This window comes from Pipra filicauda, unplaced genomic scaffold (genome assembly GCF_003945595.2).
Source record: "Pipra filicauda isolate LSUMZ 115617 unplaced genomic scaffold, ASM394559v2 scaffold71_size5581439_pilon, whole genome shotgun sequence".
In the NCBI taxonomy this organism is placed as follows: Eukaryota; Metazoa; Chordata; class Aves; order Passeriformes; family Pipridae; genus Pipra; species Pipra filicauda.
This window is the reverse complement of record NW_024104887.1, coordinates 2,430,990-2,453,804: the sequence shown is the minus strand read 5'-3', so window position 1 is coordinate 2,453,804 and position 22,815 is coordinate 2,430,990. Positions and strand designations below refer to the sequence as shown.

Here is a 22,815-nt window from a genome sequence, read left to right as displayed (position 1 = left end):
TGCGACCCAACGACTGCATGAACAGACTGACCCTGCCCAGGCTTTTACACCAGGAACTCCTCCACACCCACACATACACAAATTTGGATAAAATTAATAATCCCCCAGCGCACCTCAAGTCCAGGGAAAACACTGTTAACTCAGGAGGTGCAATGGATGGGCCAAGCAGGTTCCTGCAGGCACAATGTCCCAGGGAGATGCCATTGGGCAGCTGAAAGCTTTGCTGGGCCCTCCCAATAGGCCTGGGATGCTCTGAATCCAGTCTGGCCTCTGAATCCAGACCAGACTCTCCCAAACTGATTTTCAGCCTCAGGGAAACACAGAAGCTGTTTCCTCTGATGTCCTCGAGCTGGTACTGGATTAAATTCCCACTGGTTATTTTTCTGCACAGAGAGGTGGAACTGGACTCAGTCATCTTGGACAACTTTTCCAACCTAAACAATTCTATTGTGTACTAAAATAAGGTGAAATCCACCCTTTTGGGGAAAGGCAAATCACATGTCTACAGCATTAGTCTTACTGAAGCCTTATCTTGAAGGCTTGAGCAGTACCTGGGTCATACCCTGGTCCTCTGCACCAGGGTGAACCTCATCCACGGTGAAAATCTTTGAAGAGGAACTGGTTGTCCCATGGGATCAACTAATTAAATCAATTAGACAGAACACATTTGAAAAATAAAACTTCTTCAAGACAAAGTATAATAAGATTTAAAAAAAAAATCAGCAACAATCTTCTAACCACAGAGTATCTATAAAGATCTTTTTAAAGAGCTCCATATTAAAATTCCTTGAATACATTATATATTAAATACAGTAACAACATTTCATGCAAGGTTTTCTGTACAATAAATCAGCTCAGTAGTATAACAATTCTGTACATTCCCATTGGTCTGGGGGCTCTGCTCATCTTCAATGCTGGTGATGGAGAAAAGAAAGGAGGGATGATATTTGGCACCTACTGTACAGAAGAAGAGTAGCTCTTGCCCAGGTGAAACAGAAAAGCACTGGAAGCTTTTAAGAGGCAAAAAGTAGAAGAAAAAACCCAACAGCGAAGGAGCAAAATGCTACCCCAAACCCTGGCTCTAGTGCTGCTGCTGGAATGTAAGAGAAAGGAAAGGCTCTGGCTAGTTAAATATTATCAGGATGGATCATAGGGGACCATGAGGAAAACAGGAGGGAGGATTTGGAGAGCAGGAGAAGAAACCACCCACTCTCAGCTTCTCAGCTGATGTGGTTTGATGGAGACAGAGCAATTCACTGGATCCCAAACCCACTCCTGATCTACCAACCCTCACTGCAGCCTGTCTCGCTCCTGCTGCGGAAAAATCCCAAGAGGGCAAAATAAACTTGGTGCCTTACAAAAAGGGATGCCACAACAAACACCACCCATGGAGAAAGACCACGTTATGTACAAGCATACATTCATTCCCATCTTGATCCCTTGGCAAGGATGCCCTGTGCAAGACAGCAGTGTTCTCCAAAGCAGAGGACACGAAGTCATGGACATGCTCCTGAAGACTTAAGCTCTACTCCTGCTAGGGAAGTAGTTAAAAATCCACTGAGGGATGAAAGTGTGACCAGGAGGGAGTGGTGGACATGAGGAATGCCAAGGTGGGTGTCCCCATGCTTTGCTTTACATGTCTGCCCCTACGAGGAGGAGGGCGCTTCATATAGTGCAGATGGGATGTGAGAAGGTGTGGGATGGAGAAGGACAGACAAGGCTACGTCATGCTTTGGTGTTGGATGAGCCTGAGAAGGTGCTGGGCTTTCCACAACGCAGGGATCAAACAGGACAGCACGATAAATAGGGAGAACTTTGCCTTCCACCACAATGTACAAACACACGTCTGTGAGATCCACACCACTGTCGGGCACACTCTGAAGGTATTCCCAGATGCTGTGGCCACTGGAGTGGCCAGCAGAGCAGCAGTGATGAAATCATCAAGGGTCAGAGACCCCAACACACCACCCCCTCACCTCTCTCCCTGCCCTCACCCAATGCCAAGCCCTTTCTGGCCCCAGAAGCTGCCCTCGTTCACCCCATCCCCTTGGGGGATGCAGCCTCCCATCTGCACCCAAAATCCCGACTGCCCCCCTTCGTGGAGGATGCCCTGCCTGAGCTCACCCGGCGAGGGCGAAAATTGGAAAGAGGATCTCAAATTTGGCAGGAGCAAATCCCCAAGGAACCGCGTTGCAACGACCCAGGTCCACACAGCTCCATCCCCAAACCCAACGCCAGCTGTCCAGTAATTGCACTCGTATGTACAGGAAAAAGAAAGCTACGAAACAAAACAAAATCAGTATTTTTCTTTTCGACGATTCACCCGCATTTGTCTGATAGTCGGACACATGCATGTCCTGCTGGCTTCTAGTGATGGTCACACATGCAAGACTTCAGTCCGAGTTACAAGTTAGGGATCCTTTAGTTCAGAATGTTGCCTTTGTGTCATTCATTTCTTGTCCTCTTCTCCTGAAACGAAGCAAAAAAAAAAAAAAAAAAGAGAGAGAAGGAAAAGTATTGGTGAGGGTTCAAAGTAAACCAGCTCCCTGTTTTTGTTATCAAGAGTGGCTGCTCTTGGTTGATCCCAAAAGGGGACCTGGGATTCTGTCTGCACAGAGTTGGTCCTACTGCAGCCACGGCAGCTCAGGTTGAGTCAGGAGGAGGAGGATGCTGGTCCCTGGGTGAGGAAGGGCTCCGCACACACAGCCTGCAGGAGGCAGGAAAAGGGGTGAGGTGGAGCCATACAGGCACAAGAATGGTGGGAAGATGAGCAGGCAGGATGCCTTGCTACTGCTCCTAATGAGGGATCACCCTGGAAAGGCAGTGACTCAGAGAGAAAGGAAAGTCACTGCATCCCATCAGCCGTCCCTGCCACAGCCAGATCTGTGGATGCTGCTCCTTGGGCTGACACCACTTACACACAATACACATATATTTACCTCCAGAACAACGAGCAAGGACCAATCTACTCATCACAGCCACTGTTCCAGCCCCAGGGCTGCCCTCCTCCCTTCTCCCCCCCTCCTGATGGATGGGCTAGGACAGGGAAGGTAACAGGCAACACATGGCCTGAAGGAAAGCTACAGTATTCAGCTTGAACTCCATGTGAGCAGCCTCAAAATCTCTGCCAGAGTTTGACTCGCATCAACCAGATCCTCAATTTTCAAGCAGTTGACAGGAGTGTCCCTGACCCCCTGAGGCAGCAGCTGCCCTCCAGCCCAGGGCAGCTCACTCTGCCCAGAAACAGGTTTTATTTCTTAAAAAAAACCCACCCACAAGCAGCACTTCCCAAGAAATCACTTATCGGGAATCTTTCAGCTGCATTTCTCTCTCTTTCATCACTGCACATATCACCAAACACATCTCACAGGGGACTGCTGTTACTGTGCTCTTGATAAATAGGGGTCCTGCCCGGGGTTACCCGCGAGCTCCGCGCCCGCTGCCAACCCTGGTGCCGACAAGCTTCCAGGGGAATTAATAAATAACAGGGGAGAGGGAGGGAAAAAGCCTTTTTGCAACTTCTGCCAAAACTTTTTGCAGTGCTGGCTGGAGAGCCCAGCCCAGCTGTCCCAAGATAAAATGGCTTGTTGCAATGGCAGCATCCCCTCAGATAACCCCCACACCTCCAGATAACCCCCACACCTCCAGATAACCCCCACACCGGGGGCTCTGGTGCACAGTGGGGATGCTGGTGACTGCACTGTATTAAATCTCAGAGCAATAATCAAAATTCATCTCCTCCCCATTTAAGGGGTGTCCCTTCAGCATCTCCAGCAGCTGAACAGTCCCTACCAGGTGACTCACCAGTGGTTATTCACCAGCCATGGCACTTCCCCTAAACACACTGCCCTGTGGTTGTGCAAACAGGGAGGAAGCCATGGCATGGGGCAGACAGGCACAGGGAAGGGACATGGCTGCAGTGTTTGCTCTTCAAAATGCTGCTCTCAGGCCTCTAAATAACCCAATCCTGGCACAGAGCGAGTCAGGTGTTTCCATGAGCCCTGCAACAGCCGAGGGTCTGGCTCTCACTCAGCTTTAGGAGGATGCAGGTCCTGCATGCCAGTGTCTTCTGTCCTCCCCTCACACTGGTGACAGGAACAGGGGTAATGCAGGACCTGTTTGCAGGAATGATGAATGATGGAGCAGTGATGATCCATCTGGATCTTGCCTCACACCAAACCTCCCAGGGGGGGTCACAGCCCTTCAACACCTGCAAACCGGCAGCTGAACAACACGAGCTCAGCTTCTGCAAGATCTGCTTCTCCCAGCACAGCCGAGGCTTTTGAGGAGGTTTTTCCTTATTGCTTTTGACTTTCCTCTTAACAAGTTCCTGTAAAAGGTGCTGCTGGAGGGATGCAGACTCCAGCTGCCAGCCTGGATCACTTCCTCCATCAAAGGAAACACCACAGCCCTTGTAGCTCTGAAAACTGCACGTCTCATCCATCACACCAGGGCACCCCAAGCTTCATCCAAGAGCCCAAACCCCAGGTGAAAACCAAAAAGGAAATCCCTTTCCCATCCCAGGGCAGCAGTGCTGTCAGCTTCTCTCTGCTCTTCCATTTCTAAAGCATGACACACCGACACACACAATAAAACAGGAGAGAGGGGGAAATAAAACCAAAGAGCAATGCAGCAGAGCTGGAAAATCCCGTGTGGAGATGCCAGCACTGAAAGGTGCAGCACTGCTCTCCTGCAGAGCATCCCACAGCTCAAGGGAGCGACTTGGCCCCTGGGGACACATTCCTCTGCCAGCGCCCAGCCAAGGTAGCTCCACACAGAGATTACCCTACAAGGGCAGGCCACGGCTGCAGACGCTCCTTCCCCGCTCTGCCGTGCCAGGGAGAGGGATGCTGCCTCCTCCGCAGGGAACACGGGCAGGCAGCAGCCCCTCTGCTCCTGGGGGAGTGCTGGGGGGTTCCCTCATCCCCAGGTGCACAGAGGAAGATGAGGGTGAGCAGCTCTATTTCACTACTGCTGGTGGGTTTTGCGATGGGACAAGGAGATTTTGGTCCCTGCAGATTTTGGGCTGTCTCAAGACGCCTGGCAGGGAGTGTGATGCACTTGTCACCACACTGCCACTTCTGCCAGCCACTCTCCTCTGGGAGGATGCTGAAGCATAAAGGGGATGCCAGCTTGGCAGAGAAGTGGCCAAAGCTCCCATGGCAATGGAGATGCTCACCCAAGGGTGCGAATCCCAGCTGCACATCAGCTGCGGCAGCAGGAGGCTGTGGGGCACTGTGCTGCCCACCAGGGAGGGAACAGAGACCCAAGCAGGGCAGTCATCACTTGCAGCTCCTGTAAAATCACCCCAGGGGCTTCTGTGCTCGCTGGGTGCAAGGACAAATGGCTACATAAATGCCAATCTGCCACAAAACACACCCAAGTCAATTCCTGTGCATCAAAACTCCTGATTTTCAGTGATGCTGCTGCCGTCAGGGCAGGTGCGTAGTTGTGTTGCAGAAAGCACCTGCTTCATGATTTGCCCCTGCTTTTGCCACAGCACAAGTGAGAAATGGTGATGCTCGAGCACCCAGGCAGGGCCTGCTGCTTAACGTGCTGAAAACAACAACAGTGGCAACTCCACCAGCTCTGATGGGTTTGCTTCAAGATGCTGAAGATGAGAAGGCCCAGGGACGGTGCAGGAGGGGAGCAGGGTGGCCTCAGCAGTGGGGTGAGGGTGCAGAGAGCTACATGAGCACCAGGGTTATCTCAGTGTCCTCTCTAGGTTTGATACCTTTTGAGAACCACTCAGAAAAGGGACTTCTGCAAGGTCTTTGCACGGATGCCCGGAAACCATCCTCCTGCATGCCACAGGATTCAGAAAGAACAAACACTTCAGTGCATAGAGCATGGAAAATATTAAAGATATCAGAGCAAGAGGTACTTGAGGGTGGTCAGCCCCTGTGAGCCTGCCAGTGTGTATCTGTGTGACAGACCCTGAGAGGGCCCATCTCCACGTTCCTGACCAGAACATCTGCAGCTCCCACCAAGCCAACCCAGCTCAGCACATTCACTTGCTCTCACACTCACATTGCCTCTCAAAACTGAGACAGCAGAAACCTCAGAGGGGGCCAGGAGGGGAAGAAGGCAGCCAGACATGCACAGTATGTGAGATGAAAGGTTGGACATGACCAGGATGATGGGGAGAGGAATGTAAAGCACTGAGACCACCGTGAAAACTGAAGAGTCTCAGCTTTTGGCCACTTCAAGGACAAGGAAAATCCAGCGTAATGGAAACACAACAACTTATCTAAATCTCATCAAAAGGAGAAACTTTTCCACGCAAAACCTGAATCAGCAGAATATACATTCTGCTCACAGCTATACATTTGCATTCCTCAGCTGAACACCCTTGGCCATCCCTCAGAAGGTCCCACGCTGGAGACCATCCCCAAGTGCTGCCTTGCAGAGATCAAGCCTGGCCCCTGGCCAAAAGTGCCATCAAACAGCTACTTCACAGGCTTTTTAGACCTTATTTTGAAGCAAAACACAGAGGTCACTGTGGGAAAGGAGATCCTGTCTGGGTACAGGGTCCCTGGGCTCTGGTATTGGCTAGTTTTCTAAGCCACGTTCACCCAGACACATTCCAAGCAGGTCCCCACCACACACGAGCAAGACTTTGTAGGAAGCACAGGGATACTGCATTCAGGGATGAGACATGTAGGAAGCCAACCCTTGCTCTGGAGTCTTGCAGGTTTTCAACTGGTGCTCCCCGCTCCACTCGGGTCTTACTGTCCTGAGAATGCCTGGTAAAAAAATCACAAGACCACACATAAAAGTGGCTTTTGGAGGTTTTTTTTCCCCTCTGCTTTTCAAAGCCCAGAGGGATTAGGAAGACGAAGAATTTCAATTACTTCTTTCAAATCCGATGATTGAAGCGTGATTTTGGCCCACAGCTGTGATTCAATAACTGCAGGGGAAACCCTGGCTGGGTGAGACACAGAGCAACCTGTGAGCATCGGCAGCATCATGGCTGTGGGGATGAGGGCAGCTCAGAGGACCCGGCATGCTGGGAGGAAACACTCTGAGCTGGCAGGATGGCACTTGGAAGGATCACATGCCTACCAGGAACCTTGCTGTGCTCAGAGCTGCGCAGGCAGAGCCAAAGAAAAGCCCTTCCTCCAACACTGCTGAGACTTTAAGGAGAAATATGAAGTGTGGGAGAGAGACAGACTCATCCCCAGATCACAGATGGTGAAGTGAAGACCGAGGGCATGCATGGGATGCAAAACAGCCAGGAATCAAACAGTTCTCCTACACCCCAGCCTGGTGCCACGCCATGGATTGTTGCTATAGGCTTGTAATTGTGGGATAAAACAGACCTGGGTGTCTGGTGAGAGAAACAACAATTAAATAAAAATAAGCTAGAAACAATTTCTATCTGGTCTGTAAAAACAGGAGCCCCTGCACCTCTGTTTCTCTAAGCAATCCCTGTGTTTATGCATCAGCTCAAGGCAGAAAGGAAGGTTGACATGAGCACCCCACCACGCCAGGACCCACTGATGGGGAGGGCGGCCAGTTTGGGATCATTTCTTGCTTGCAATAATTTCCCATCCCATATTTCCAGCTTTTTGCAGGGTTCTGCTCCATGAGAAACCAAACAGAGCTGTTACAAAGGCCCAGATCCCTCCCTGACAGGCCTGGCCAGACCTGCCTTCAGCCCTGAAAGGCAAGAGTGGCTTTGCAGAATTTTCCTGGATCATTACTACAGGGTGAAGGTAAAAGGAGGGGTTTGCTAGGACACAGGTTGCCTTAGGGGTGAAAAAAGGTTTGAGCAAGGTGATGCTGTGGAAGGACATCCAGTCCCCACACTCAGATTGTTCATCTGCCCCCAGAGCTTCCCCAGGCAAGGACAGTGTCTCTCCTGCCCTTCTTCTCCCTGCTATCACTGTCAGGGCAAGCACACCCCAAAAAATGTTTTCCTGGACAGGGGACAGCCCATGGCAGGCACAGCACCACCAGGCAGCCCTGGGCCCGCAGCCACTGCTGGGAAAACCTGTGGGTTTAACTCAGCACCAAGATATCCCCCATAGTAAGTGAGGTTTTTTTCAAGAAATGAAAGGAAAGATGATATCATCTCTTTGGAGGGCTGCCTAAAATCCTGCTGTGATTTACAGCACAGAGCCCAGGAGCACACGGGAATCTCTGCCCCGGTGTCACGGGAGCTGCTTCTCCTCTGTCTGTGCCACGGGCCAGATCCTGAGAGGTGCTGGCCAAGGGCAACCCCATTAAAACCACTTTATAAGGTGTTCAGCTCTCAGTTGATCTTAGCACAGAGGCAGCCAAGACAAGGCAAGGATGGACAGAGAGGGGTGGACAACTTGAGAGAAAAAAGGAAGGGATCCTGTTAGAAACCAGTATTTGATTTGTTTTACTCTGTAAGTGAAGGGATCCAGTTCCTGGAGGTTTGAGAGGAGCTGGATAAACAATCCTTGGCAGGTTTACCTGGTGCTCCAGCTCCAAAGGGAGCATTTCAAGCAGGTGTAAGCACCAACTGCTCTGCCAGGTGTGGCACCAGGAAGGAAGGGAGTAGGAAGAAAAGCCCCTTTTCCAGAGCAGGGTGGACACGCAGGTGCAGACATCACACGAGCAGAGGAGGTGAGCGAGGTGTCCCCAGAGCCACCACGACCCCCGAGCAAAGCACCACGGAGCAAACCCAGCCCAGGGTGGTGCAGCCCGTGCTCACCGTCCAGGTGGTTGCGGGAAAGGTACTTGAGTCCTTCATCCAGCAGGATCACGGGCAGGGAGATCTTCAGCACGACCACCCACTGCGGCCAGCTCAGGGGGGTCACCTGGAAGATGAGCTGCAAGGTGGAAAGGATTGGACACGTCAGCAGGGAAGGAGGTGGGATATTTTGTTGTTGTAGGGCAAAGGTTGAGAAAGGGTTGTCCCAGGCACAAGGAGGGAGGATCCTGACAGCCCAAAGAACAGGACTTCAAGGTCCGTCATGATCCCATCTCTTGGACAAGATGAGTCAAAGATTATGTCCTTCACCTCTCCTGCAGCTGGGGAAAGTGAGGCACAAGCTAGGACTGTGTGTTTGTGTGCTCAGGGGTGCTCAGCAGGGGACAAGGGACAATGTCACCTCCTGGGCACAGAGACACACTTCACCTTTAGCACCCTTGGGCACTGACTGAGGCATCACCAGCCTTGAAATGCAAAGGGAGGAGATGACACCACAAGGGGCTGAACCACCTTCTGGAGATACCTACACCCCTTTCCACTGCCCATAAGGAGAGCTTCTGACTTAGGCAAAGGCAGGGTGACTCCTGGTTTGCAAGTCACAGGACCTGGACCTGAGGGCACTTTTTAGGGACAAGCATCCCAAAAGCTTCCAGGCCCAAAGACTGCTCCAGGGATGTCCTTCCCCACAGGAGCCCCCTGGGCTGGGGGCAGAGGTGGCAGAGGGCACTCACAGGCATGGGCTTGACGTAGAGGATGAGGAAGTGCAGAGCCATGGACATGATGATGGCCCCCAGCAGCCAGATGTTGAGCCACGGTGGCATCCGCAGCAGCGACTGGTTCTCAGAGACACTGGAAGGCAAAGGGACAGCGTCAGCCCCAGCAACCTCCTGCTCCCCACACCTGCCCAAGCTGGGAGCTCCATTACTCCTCCAACGTGCAGGGCCACATGCTGCATCCCTGTATTCCAGACTGCTCAGCTTCAGGCTTTGCTGCAAATTCCATCTGAACGCTCAACACAACCAGCTTTCATGGATTAGGACTGATCACTAATGACCAAACCACTAATGGATGTGGATTCAGTCCTTCCTCCACTGCTATCAGCAGCAGCACACTGCCTTGGAGGAGTTTGATCATGGAAAACACAGTGGTCCCCTGTGAAGATGCTCTGAATGGCTCTGCTGAGCCAAAGCAAAGCCCTCAGCCCACCCACAGATGCTCAAAGAGACCCTGCACAGACTCAGTCAGGCACAGAGCAATCCTGCAGCCACCTCACCTGTTCAGAGCGTTGCACATTTCGATTGTCACCAGCACGGACAGAGCCATCGTGGTTGGGTATCGGGACTCGAAGATCTCACAGTCGATTCCTTCAAAGATGGGGTTGTCCTCAGTGCACCTCATGAAGTTCCTCTGTCGGCACAGGAAACTGCTGGTAAATACACAGCAGAGCAGCAGGAAAGGCAGGAGAGAGGAGGAAGAGTCGACTGGTTGGGGGGCACACGATGAACTGGGTTGCTGTTAAATATCCCACAGTTCAGGGCAACTGAGCAAACTGTCTAAAGTGACCCAGCTCCTGCTGTGATTGGGCTTTAGGGTTATGGCCAGAGAGTGGCTTTGAGACTTCCAAGTGCAGTCAAGAAGGTGTTTGAGCACACACATCTCCATCAAAAATACATTTTCCATGGCACGTGCCATTGGGCTGGGATGACACCCACCTTCCCACCACCCTGTTCAGACCTACAGTAATGTGACAAAAGATCCCTTTCCATGTGGGATCAGGCACAGGAGCTACTTTCGGCTTCTTTGAATCAAGTTTTCCCCACCATGCTGGTGACTGGCAGAAGCAAGGCTGGAAACACGAGCCTGAGGGAGAGAACTTGCTTCTGTTTTAAATTATTGCCTTCTCCACTAGGAATCCGGGAACACTATAACCACCACAGAGGAAAGGTAGAGGAAAACACCCCAACACTTGAATCCATGCCCTTGCCCATCAGTCAACACGTCAGCCCGTTCCCCTCCCGACTCACCAGCTGATGGAAGGAGACCTGTGGTCCCTCGGCGTCGTACAGGAACCACCAGGTCGCTGCTCCCACCGTGGCCAGGCCCACGTACACTGCGGCCGAGAGAGACACCCTTACCCCCAGCACCCAAAAGGAAACCCCCTCCAACCCATGGCACCCCGTGCCCATCCTCAGCTCTGCCCGCGGGACTCACCTCCGACGGCCAGGTAGCGGAAGAAGAGCCAGCCACTGATGAGGGGCTCCTTGGGGTTGCGGGGCTGCTTCTCCATGATGTCCAGGTCGGGGGGGTTGAAGCCCAGCGCGGTGGCCGGCAGCCCGTCCGTCACCAGGTTCACCCACAGCAGCTGCACAGGGATGAGGGCCTCGGGCAAGCCCAGGATGGCTGTCAGGAAGATGCTGTGGGGGAAAAGCAGAGATGCCAAATTATCTCTCTTTGCCAAACAAGCTCTGGGCAGCCAGAGAAAGGGTTTGTGTCGTGCAAGGGGAGAGTGAGCAGACACCCTGGATCCAAACCCCCAAACTGAAAATTCACCCGAAGTCCTGCAGGTGAACCTGCAGAGCCCCTGATCAGGAATCTGAAGTCCAGCACTGAATTCTGCAGCTAAAATTTGTTCCTGCTGCTATTAAAATTTGCTTTGCGGTTGAAACCCAACCACTGATGTCTCCATGGCCATGCAGGTTCCTGTTCCCAGCACAAACACCCTGCTGAAATGCAAAAGGGCAAAGGATGCCCAAGTGATGCTCATGTTGCTGAGGACAGTGTTGATTTACTGGGAGGGATGGGTAGGGACAGGGGCAGGGAGAGCTGCCCAGGACCTGATGCAAAGGGCACCAGTGTGATCTGGTGTCAACAAATATCTGCATCTCTCTTAGGCATTGGCATAGGCTTAAATAGGCAATTAATTAACAAAACAGGTCATAGGGGATGGCAGGAATGTAAAATTATAAACCAAAAATCCCCCGCCCCGGGGGAACAAGAGCAGGCACTGCTGCTCTGTTGGGTGGCTCGGGATGCCAATGTGGACACCACACGCTGCCAGGATCAAGGGGCACGGACAGGACTGCAGGTCACCTGCCCCAGGGGATGTGTCCCCCCCCCACCGCTCCCCCCAGCACGGTGCCCAGCGTGGGGGGCTCTCACCAAACGACCTCCCCGACGTTGGAGGAGATGAGATAGCGGATGAACTGCTTCATGTTGTTGTAGATGGCTCTGCCCTCCTCAACGGCCGACACGATGGTGGAGAAGTTGTCGTCGGAGAGCACCATCTCAGCAGCCGACTTGGCCACGGCCGTGCCCGACCCCATGGCGATGCCAATCTCCGCTTTCTTCAGGGCCGGGGCGTCGTTCACCCCGTCACCCGTCTGCACGAAGCCGTGATTAGCAGGGTGTAAGGGACCGAGCCGGGCAGAGAGGAGGGGAACAGGGTGCTCCCAGGGGGCTCACCATGGCGGTGATCTCGTTGAAGGACTGGAGGTACTCGACGATGCGGGACTTGTGCGCGGGCTCCACGCGGGCGAAGCAGCGGGCGTGGCGGCACGCCTGGCGCTGCGCCTCGGGGGACAGCTCGTCGAACTCCCGGCCCGTGTAGGCTTTGCCAGACACGTCCTCGGTCTCCGAGAAGATGCCGATCCGGCGGCAGATGGCCACGGCCGTGCCCTTGTTGTCGCCGGTGATCATGATGACGCGGATGCCGGCCTTGCGGCACATCTCGATGGACGAGGTGACCTCCTTGCGGGGAGGGTCCAGCATCCCCACGCAGCCCACGAAGGTCAGGTTGTTCTGGGAGGGGAGGATGTATCCCAGACCCGTATTAACCCCACTGTGAAACCACCCTGAGCACGGGGCTTTTCCCTGGGAGGAACCTTTCAGGAGGTTTCCTCCCCACAGCCCCATGGATGCATTCTACATCTCCAGCACAATGGGATACTCCCATTCCCTCTGCTGCTCCTCACACCTTTTTGCTTCACTCCCCTCCTCCCCATCCCTCTCACTGGTCCCCAAGCCCCTCTCAGCAGTCACCCCACAGGGATGGATGCCCAGCAACATGGGGCTGTTATCCTTAGGACTGACCCCCCCAGGTTTGCAGGGGAGTTGAGCCATTTCACTGCCCACAGAGAAACCAAAGAGAAAATACTGCTGGGTCAGTTGGAAGCATGTGGGAAAACCTTGGGAATAAGGAGAAAAAGCCCCTGGACAGAGCCCCCGGGGCCGTACCTCGTAGTGGACGAAGGCGGCGGAGTCGTGCAGCTGCATGGTCTCCCTGCGGGCGGGCGAGTCGTGCGTGGCCAGGGCCAGGCACCGCAGCGTGTCGATGCCCATGCCCCAGTCCCGGATCCTGCCCAGGATCTTCTCCCGCACCGGGGCCGTCAGCGGGACCTTGGCAGTGCCCACACGGACGTGGGTGCAGCGCTCGATCACACTTTCCGGGGCGCCCTGGGGAGGATGGAGGGTTTAGGGGCTGGAAGGAACCCGGAGGATGAGCATCTCCTGCCAGCACCGCGGGGAGTGCCACAGGGAGGGAAGGCACCAAGTTCGGGCAAAGGAGGAGGAAGCATCCCCAAAACTCCAGCAGGCACATCCCGGCCCTGCGGCTCAGTGCACTAGATGGCAGCCTCCGACCGAGAGCACCGGGATCGCGCCCGCAGCAGGTCACCGAGAGCAGGATCTGCTCTGCAGGGGATCCAGCTGACTCCCGTAAAACCTACAGGTCTGTCCGAGATACTCCCACCCCCCAGATCCCTCGCAGATCTGGAGGGGATGAGGGCTGTAAATGTCTGATGGAAAAAAGCGTGGGATGTTCAGCAGATGCTTGTAATGCTTTTGTGACTCAGGAAAACATGTCCTTCAGCATCCCAGCATCTCACCCCAGCCCTTCTGACCTTACAAATTACCCTGACATTGCTTTTTAATGTAAAACTTGCAATCTTTCTATTGTACCTCTTGAAAAGCTCGCCCAAGGCTACAGATCTGGTGGCTTTGGAGGGTCCCAGCCTGACCTGGAGGACAGACTTCACCCACCCAGATCATCTCCCACTGGGAACAATAATATACAAATCTTCTCAGAGTCAGCGGGGGGAAATTCCTGCCACATCTCTTCTCTTGGGAAGAAAATGCCCTTTGAAACACTATTTTATTTCTGGTTACAGTGGAAAGCTGTAACCTTTGGACATTACTGGTATCCGGAGGGTCCAGGCCTTTAATAAAGGCAAGTGCCCAAATTCTGCACAGGGGCAGCTCTCCCCTGCCCCAGCACCAGCACACTCAGCACCTTCTCCGCCATCTAAATAATTTTACCTCCTTTTCTGCCTATCAAGATGGCAAAGACTCACCTCCTCCCTGACCCTACCAGCCTACCTGCTGGATCCTGGACCCCCAGACAGGTAAAAGGGGAGGAAGGAACAGCAAAGCATCCCTGCCCATTGCAGTGAGGGCCAAATCCTGCTGGGATGTGCCAAGAGGACACTGTGGGGTGCTGAGGACCTTCTCCCCTACCTTGACAAACATCTTGCTGCCAGTGGAGTTGTTGCCAGGGCTGGTGGGTGTGCAGTACACAGACATGGACTTGCGGTCACGGGAGAACTCGAGGGTGCACTCCTTCCTCATCAGCTGCTTGATCACCTGTGGGGACAGTGCTGGGCTAAGCCAGGACACGACAGGGACATGACAGGGACACCGGTGCTCTCCACCTCGGCTGACAGCCCTGCTGAGCCAGCACAGCACGACTGATGTGAGGAGAAAGACAGCCCCAGGAGCCAGAAGGGGATGGGACAGCACAAAAAGGGATTTATTATGACCTGCTCAGACCTATCTGGGGAAGAAATGCCAGAACAGAGAGCAGCTTCGAGCAGCTTTGAGACATTATAAGATATAACAGCATGATATCAAAGCTGAGTAAATGCAGATCTGAAATAAAGTGTATTTTCACCAGGAAGACAGGGAAACACTGGAGAGCTGAGTAGGGGAATTGCCAGCATGGGATAATTTCACATTAAAAACAGACATTTCCAAGTGCCACTCGGACAAGCATGGCTTTGGGGAATGGGGTTTGGTTCATGCTGGAGGGCAGCTGCTCAGGCAAACTGGGCACCTAAAGATAACTCCAAACTTCCCCATCTGCAGCTGGAATTCTGGCTGACACCGAGGGAGTGTCTCCCAGCTGAGTGGGGACAGGGCTGAGTCTGAGACTCAGGGATCACCTGCTTCACAGCTCCATGTGGACCCAGGTCAGCCCCCACGGCCCCAGCACCCACCTCCCCAGGCCATGGCACCCTCTGTTCCAAAACCAGCTCTCACCCTGCGAGCCAGGAAATTGCATCCTTGTGCCAGATCCATCCCTTAGGTCACTGCAAGTGGTTATTCCTCCAACAACAGCCATCCCAAAGACCTCCTCTCCCTCCTAACCCCCCGTGCCAGAGCTCGCAGGGGCCTCCCCCACTCACCGAATTGCAGGCGTTGGCTCTCTCCACCTTGGAGAGTTTGCTGAGGTCCGTGTTGAACACGTTCATCTTCTCCACCAGGCACGTCAGGGCTGTTTCAGTGGCTTCCCCCACCTTCTCATAGACTTTTTTGGACTAGAGGACAGGGGGGAAAAAAAGGAGCTTAAGCTTTAGAGCCTGTCTTCCACCTGCTGCTCCAGCCGAGCATGCTGTCACCCACTGCACCAGAGCACCACCTTGAGATGAGCTGAAGTCAGGGAAGGGAATCCCAAGGGACAAACCTCTGCTGGCTCTGTCCCAAAGCACAGGGAAGAGCATCCCCCCTGCCCTGCCCCTGCCCTGGAGCCCCTGTACCTCATTGTAGTCCAGCGAGGAGTCGTTGCAGAGGGCACAGATGGTGGCCAGCTCCACCAGCCCGTCGTACTGCCCGCACTGCACTGGCTGCTCATCCTTCAGGCTGTGGGCAGAAAACACCCCCCACAGCCTCACATCAGCTCAAGTAACCTTCTAACAACACTTAGTTTATCCTATACTCCTTGTAGGGGGATGTGTATCCTATATATCACTCTTGTACAAGTGGGAGAAAGAGCCCCGTTAAAGCCCCAGGGTTGGCAATGAACTCTTGGGTTCACAGTGTGTGCTTTATGCAACAGGACAGGGCTAAATTGCAAATAAAACATCCCAGGAGGCAAATAAACTCTGGAAGTGGCCCAGAATAAAGGGGGCTGCAGAGGAGTTCAAAGGAGCACTGGACCTGCAAACAGGGGCTGCCAACAGGCTGATGATGAAGTGATGGGCCAGAAAAGGGGGAAGGAAATTCATATTAATGGCTGCTCCTCAGGGGTTTCCATTTGCTGAGGATCCAGAGAAGCTGTGGAACCAGCAGCAAGCCCTTCTCCTCCCTGCAGTGCTGCTTTGCACTCCTTAGGGAACCCAAGGGAGCATTTAAGAGCAGCAGACAACTTTAACTGCACTGCTGTGGCTGCTTCCAAGCCAGTGGTGAACTGTGGCCTTTGTTTCCTAAATAGCAGCTCTTTGCTATGGAAAGGAGCACAAACATCCTGGAAAGGAGCAGCCCCGAACACTCCAGGCAAGCCAGATACTGCTCCTTGCCTGGTGGCAGGAATGGCAGCAGTGGCTTTCAAAGGAAATAAAAAATTATCCCGGTTCCAGGAGAGGTAACTGCAGGTTAGAGCTGTATAAACCCAGCCGGTCATCTGCTTGCTGGAAAAATAATTTGTCAGGCATTTACTAGGATCAGTTTATTCCACTGCTGGTTCCCAATGGAAAGAACATTTTGGAGCCCTTGTTACAGCTCAGGAGCGGAAAACAGGGAGCAGCCAAGAAAATCTGAAAAATCTGTTTGCTGAGGGACAAGAAGCCGCACTGGGCTGTGAGTGGGAAGGGAAAGCCACTGCTTCCTGCCTGGGGGATCCTGCTGGGAAAAACATCAGCAAAGGTGCTGCTGTCTGGGTGCTGTGAGGGATGTGAGCAAGGTCCAGCAGCCCTCTGCCAAGGCCAGGCCGAGGCTGAACAAGCATTTCAGTGCCACCAGCTCTTGGTGGGACCCTCCACTACACCTCAGTGAGCCCTCACACCCCTCTCAATACACAAGACAGGCACAGGGCTGAAGCAAAACTCAGAAGCAACATGAATTGCCGCAGACCAACACAGCGTCCCTGCAGGCAGTCCCCAGAGGAGAGGGGACACTGAAATTCAGAGGTTGGCAGACACAAGTTCAGCCCCTTAATCCTCCTTAATTTTAATTGAAATGCACTGATTGACACCAGCTTATGACCTGGCTCACTTTTTAATGGAGATTCCCAGCCAAGGATCAAATTGGCTCTATAAATATTCATGAAATTAAGTCTGAGGCTGGGATGAATTATATTTGCTCCACAGATGGGCAGAAGGGACCGTGGTGAAGAATGTGTCTGGAATCACAGAGCAAAGGGGCGTGGAGAATGCTCCCACCACCAGCTGAGCTTCTCATCTTCCTCCTTCCCAGACTTCCCCCACACTGGGGAGCATCACCTCCTCTCAAAGGAGAGGGAATAAACAAATACAAGGGCAGGAAACCTCATGTGTGTGATAACACAGCAGGGCAAAGCCCCTGGCTTCCACTCCCTGCCCTGAGCTGCAGCTCTGCAGAGCCCATGTCTCCCCCAGAACACATTCTGCCATCAGCAGGATCATGCCCTGGGCACAGCAGCCATGGGAGCCATCCCTGCACAGGACACAGGGCTCAGGGAGCACCTTCCTGGTGGGGTTTTCAGCCGTTTGCAAGTCCCTTTGCACATTGCCAGTGGTTTCAGGACAAGCTGCCGGCCCCGCGCCGTGCTTGGGGTGAGAACAAGAGTTGCTGGTCAACACCAAAAATGTGCAGGCTCCAGAAATTTGGAGAGCCATGATGTACCGTAAAGAGCCTCGTTCATCACTGTTCCCACACTTGCCATCTTCTCTGGTCCACAAGTGGGCTTGTTTTATCGGGATTGTTAATGAAGGGAGAGCCAAGCACGAGGGAGCCCCTTCGCTGAGCAGTGGGAGGGCACAGGCAGAGCCCCCACATCGTGTCAGGCAGGAGCCAGAGACAAGGGACAGTGAAACAACTGCCCTGGCCCCCATGGACAGTAAAAAGTAGCCAGTCACCTGACTGGAAGCCCAGTGTGGCCAAAAACCAGCGCCCAATAGGTATTCTCATGGACAGGGTTCAGGAGGGCTGCAAACCACCACAGAAAATCCCCCCTTCTCCCCAGCCATGGCCATGAGCTCGACCCTCCCACCTCCCCCCAGCTGTGCTGCCAGCCCAGGGCCACCTCGTGTCACCCCTGAAGCAGAGGGGACCCTCACTCACATCTGTCCCTCGGGAGCGTAGGTGGAGCCGGTGATGCTGAACTCGTGCAGGCTGCACTGGTTGCCCTCCACCTTCTCCATGATGAACATCTGCAAGGGAGAGAGGTGGAGACAGAGCATTAGGCAGCAACATTTTGCTATAACCAACATGCTCAGCCTGGAAACCCACCAGCTGGTGCCGTGCCAGCGCTGGCCCCGCTGGCACCGAGCTCAGCCCCCTCCCTGGTCACCCACCACTCCTGGCTGCCCCCAGACCCTTCCAGCTCTCCCCTGACTTTTTCATGTTTGCCTCCTCCAGCTCTTCTTTTCCATCAGAGAGGAGTGATGCTGAGCCCGCTCCTAAGAAGTTGCCTGTGTTTTTCTTGGAGCAGAGAAGGACCTGGGACCAGGTTTCCACTCCTGCCCTGGCTGCCCTGGAAAGCCTCTGTGGGGCAGGATCTCAGCAGCTGTCCCTGCCACCCCTTCCCAGCCAGCTCTCAGCCACCAGTCTTGTGCCCTACTGGGGTCACAGCTCAGCCCAGTGAGCTGTAAAAGTCCTACATGCTCTATTTTTAGCGATTTTTGCCTTTCAAACTCCTTCCAGTTTCTCTCTTGCTGCTACAATGAGAGCAACGACCCCGCCAAACCTTAAAATACAATAAAAATTCCCCTCTCCCCAAGCTCTCCCAGTTCCCCCTCATCCCCTCCCACCTTTCAGGGCAGCCTCCCTTGGAAGCAGGAGCAGTGCCCGACCCCAGCCAAGGTGACAGTTCAGCAATGCTTGTTTCTGCTCTTCATTATTTATGACCCACACTGAAGCCAAAAAGTAACAATGAACAAATAAATCTGGTTTGGCAAAGGCACTGCCCTGGCTGCAGGGAGCAGGCAGGAGGGAGGGTGGCTGCAGGGAATGATGCTCTCCTCGGCTCCGTGAACTTGCTTGGCGGCTCCAGAAAGTGGGTGCAAGGACAACTGTCCCCCTACTCCCTGCCTCAAAATAATTCTTCCTTTCCCTGTTAATTTTCCTCTGGTTATTTGAGATGTTCCCCAGGAGAGGGAAGCAGTAGATGCTGAAGGAATCAGGAGGCAAAGCTCAGCACCAGAGATGCATCAACTCCTGGTACCACCCACTTCTCTCCCCTCCACACTTCCTCTGGCAACAAACAGATTAATTTACTGTTATTATTAATTATTGTTAATAATAAAAGGACACCTTATCAGTGCAGCTGCACTGGCTGGTGGGTGTGAGCCTTCCCCATGCAGAAGGCACAAGCTTAGGGCCAAGCCAAGCGATAAAGGTCATGTTCAGGGAAGCACATTCAGGGCATGTTTAGCACCAGGACATCTCAGTGGGTTTTCTCACCCCCATATTTTACATGTTTGGGCAAATCAAAAGAGCAGGTTCAAAGCATACATCTCCCGTGGGAATAATTCTGAGCCTAAAAACCAACCTTCCCAAAGCACAAAACAGCTTCCCAGATATTTGTAGATACCCTGATTGCTGGGCTATGGCCCTCAGCTCCTTTCTCAGAGCCCATCCTGGAGGCCCCTCAGCATCCTTGGAAGGTTTTGAAGAAAATCATGAGCCAAAGGGCTGCAGAAGAGATGTCCCACTGGGCTCCTCTGGCAGTGGGTGCAAACACTGAAGTGTGAAGGACCTTGATAAAGAGAGTCTCCTTTGGACAACCTCCCTGAGATGAGAGACTCCAGAACCCCAGGTGAGGTGGGACACTCAGTCTGAGACAACACCAAAAGAGACCTCTGAAGGCTGAGCATCCTTCAGCTCTTTTGACACATCCAATGCCATCGGCCTTCCAGAGAGCCAAAATCTCCCAACCTCTTCATAAAGTGGACTCCTGCCCTCAGAAACAACAACCAGACTCATTCATTAAAATATCTGAAAGCACCACCCCAGCCACTGATGGTTTTGCCTGATATGGGGCTGTTTGTTTCCAAATGCTCACGGCCACAAAACAATTATTACATTCACAATAGCGACTTTCTTATTAGAAAAGGGAAAAGGGAAAATAAAAAAAAACCAAAATCATTCCAAGCCCTTTATTTTTCCATGCCCATTTAAAAAAGGTGCCGTGTAACCCACAGCAACCAGAGGTTATATCAAATTTCCTGCCTGCTCCCAGCTTGCGTGACTGGCTGAGCGTGGGGGTGGACGGGGCACTGCAAAGGTGTCTGCAGGGTTTCAGTGTGATCAGAGAATCATGGAATGCTGTGGGTTGGAAGGGACCTAAAGATCATCCTGTTCCACTCCCCTGCCACGGGCAGAGACACCTTCCACCAGCCCAGGTTGCTCCAAGCCCCATCCAACCTGGCCTTGGACACTTGCAGGGATGGGGCAGCCACAGCTTCTCTGGGCAACCTGTGCCAGGGCCTCCCCACCCTCACAGGGGAGAATTTCTTCCTCATATCTAATCTAAATCTCCCTTCCTTCAGCTTAACACCATTCTCCCTTGTCCTGTCCCTCCAGGCCCTTGTGCAAAGTCCCTCTCCAGCTCTCTTGGAGCCCCTTTAGGCACTGAAGGATCCCTAAGGGTCTCCCAGACCCTTCCCCTCTCCAGGTCGAACAACCCCAGCTCTCTCAGCCTGTCGGTGTTCCAGCAGATTTCCAGGCTGAGGAGTGGGCAGCTCTGTGGGCAGTGGAAACAGCCCAGAGGAAATAGCTGTGTCTTAAGCAGTTAAGAGGAGAGGTAATGTTTCCATCACAAAAATAATATAAATAATATTAGGAGCAACAGAAAGAGGTGGGAAAGGTGCGTGGGTGCAGCTCAGCTGGGGGGGGCTGCTGCAAATGATGCTCCCAGAGGGGCTGCCTGGTCTCTTGCACTGCCACAGCTGCAGCATTCAAGAGGGGGAACCCATTCAGCAGCACCCCAGGGCGTCCCCCTGCCCTGAACCTTTTAAAACCACACCAGTGATCTAAGGTCTTAATACAACAGAGAGGCTGGAAGAAAAATGTCACTCCTCATGAAGAGTGCACCCTGCCCCAAAAGACTTCCAGCCATCACTCCTTCTCTCCTGTCCCATGGATCCTGCCTGGCCCCAGCGCTGTATCACACAACTGGATGATGCCAGTGTGTATTTGTGGGAAGCAAAGGCCACCTGGGGATGCACCACCCCTGGAGCAGCACATGGCATCAGCTGTGGGCCTGTGGGGAAGGCAGGTGAGAAGGACACAGCTCCACTGCTCTGTCTTTTCTGCACAATCTTTAAAAGAACTGCTCATCAAGAGGCACACAAGGCAGGATTGCTCTCTGGAATTGTAAGAGGCTGTAATCATCAGGCACTACTCCATCAATCAGCCCATGGATCAGCAGCATTTTCCTCCTTTGCTGGAAGCAGCCCCAGCCGTAGCACCAACCAGCAACTGGTACAGCCCCTGGGACCACCAGCCAGGTCTCCCAGTAATTAATGACTGGTTTAGACAGACAAAACTGCTGAGCCAAGGCACAGTGCCCTGGAGAGGGCAAAGCAAATTGTGCCTGCCCAGCTCCTGGGTGGCTGTGCCAGGGATGGGAGTTTGCATGTCCAGGCTCCGCTGAAAGCCTTATGGAAAATAAACCCCTTTCTGCTCGTTCCCCAAAACACCAGCAGCCACCTCAGAGACAGCCAAACATGTAAGAGCAGAGCTGAGATGCTTCTCCCCCTGCCAGCTTCGTGGTTATTTAAAGGCTGGGAGAAGGCTGTTCCTGGCTCCTCCACACCCTGGGCTGGGGGAGGTGGTGGTCTCAGAGACCCTCAGTTCACCGTACAGTGACTGACATGAGCCACAGGTTTAACCTGATTTACTGAGTGGGTTTATGGCTTTGTTACTGCAGGGCTGTTAACTCGAGTGGACTCGAAGCCAGAGCAAAAGCACCAAAGTCTTGGCCACCCCAGACAAGGCCCCTTGCACAAAGCACCTCACGTGGGGGGACACCGAGGGGCACAGATTCACCCCTGCTGACCACCAGGGATCCACGTGTGTCCTGTTGGTTCAGACAGCACTGAGAGGGACCCAGAGGTACAGCACAGCCCTTAAAAACCAGCTGAGAGTTTGAAAACAGATCTGAAGCCTCTCAAGAGTCACTTTAGAGCTCCACAGACCTGATGCCAGCAGTGGCAGGCACCACCCTGCAGCACACCCTGCAGCCGAGCGGCTGTGCTCACCCAAATTAACGTGCAAGTTCATTAAATCACACTCAATTAACACAGTTTCCGGGTTATTGACGGGCTTTGGTGGCTGTTTCACCCCCTGAGCCAGACGCTGGGCCCAGGAGAGTGTCCTGGACATGCCCACGGCCGCCCAGCACAAATATTTACCCACAGCCTTGTCCTGCCCACGTCAGCACGGGAATCCCCGTCCATTAAACATTAATAGCCCTGGCTGTGTGTCCTGAGGCAAGCCTGGATCACAATATCATTCCCTGGGAGGCAGGACTCAGCCAAGTGAATGGCACAGATATCAGAAAAGGGCTGTGAGGAGATGGGGTAGAGGGTACATTGTATTTTTTAACTGATTTTTTTTCTTTTTTGCAAAGTTGCTAAGTTCATTCTGCAAATAATGACTGATGCCAAAACCCTTGTGTGCCACTCCCTCTCCCTGTCTCAGCATCACCAACCCTGCCTCTCCCAACTCTGCCACATTGAGGGGGGTGATGGCACTTCTTCCCGAGTTCAAGGAACAGACCCTCTGGTTTGGGAAGGAATGGTCACTCCTCCCCCTTCTTCTGCAGTCTGCAGAGCTAAAGGGACTCCAAGCACTAGGGTCACCCTTTCCTTGCTTCCATGAATCACTGGGTCAGAAAATGGGGCTGGTGGGAGCCTCCTCCTTCTGCAAGACATGGG

At 53.3% G+C, this 22,815-nt stretch overlaps 1 protein-coding gene across 2 annotated transcripts in view; it reads right to left on the bottom strand.

Annotated features, from left to right (window-relative positions):
* Positions 1-671: 671 nt before the first annotated feature.
* Positions 672-22,815, bottom strand: part of ATP2A3 (ATPase sarcoplasmic/endoplasmic reticulum Ca2+ transporting 3) — a 49,463-nt gene continuing 27,319 nt past the window's right edge. The window contains exons 9-22 of one of the 2 annotated variants that reach the window (XM_027734348.2): positions 17,996-18,084; positions 15,496-15,598; positions 15,145-15,276; positions 14,198-14,323; positions 12,920-13,138; positions 12,149-12,484; positions 11,846-12,066; positions 10,898-11,100; positions 10,711-10,796; positions 9,960-10,093; positions 9,418-9,535; positions 8,687-8,804; positions 6,674-6,746; positions 672-2,469 (exon numbers count right to left, since the gene is read on the bottom strand). In XM_027734348.2, coding sequence (XP_027590149.1) covers positions 2,427-2,469; positions 6,674-6,746; positions 8,687-8,804; positions 9,418-9,535; positions 9,960-10,093; positions 10,711-10,796; positions 10,898-11,100; positions 11,846-12,066; positions 12,149-12,484; positions 12,920-13,138; positions 14,198-14,323; positions 15,145-15,276; positions 15,496-15,598; positions 17,996-18,084 — 2,001 coding nt within the window. In that variant the 3' untranslated portion in view covers positions 672-2,426. The remainder of the gene's footprint in view (positions 2,470-6,673; positions 6,747-8,686; positions 8,805-9,417; positions 9,536-9,959; positions 10,094-10,710; positions 10,797-10,897; positions 11,101-11,845; positions 12,067-12,148; positions 12,485-12,919; positions 13,139-14,197; positions 14,324-15,144; positions 15,277-15,495; positions 15,599-17,995; positions 18,085-22,815) is intronic. The other variant, XM_027734350.2, reaches the window with a different exon arrangement.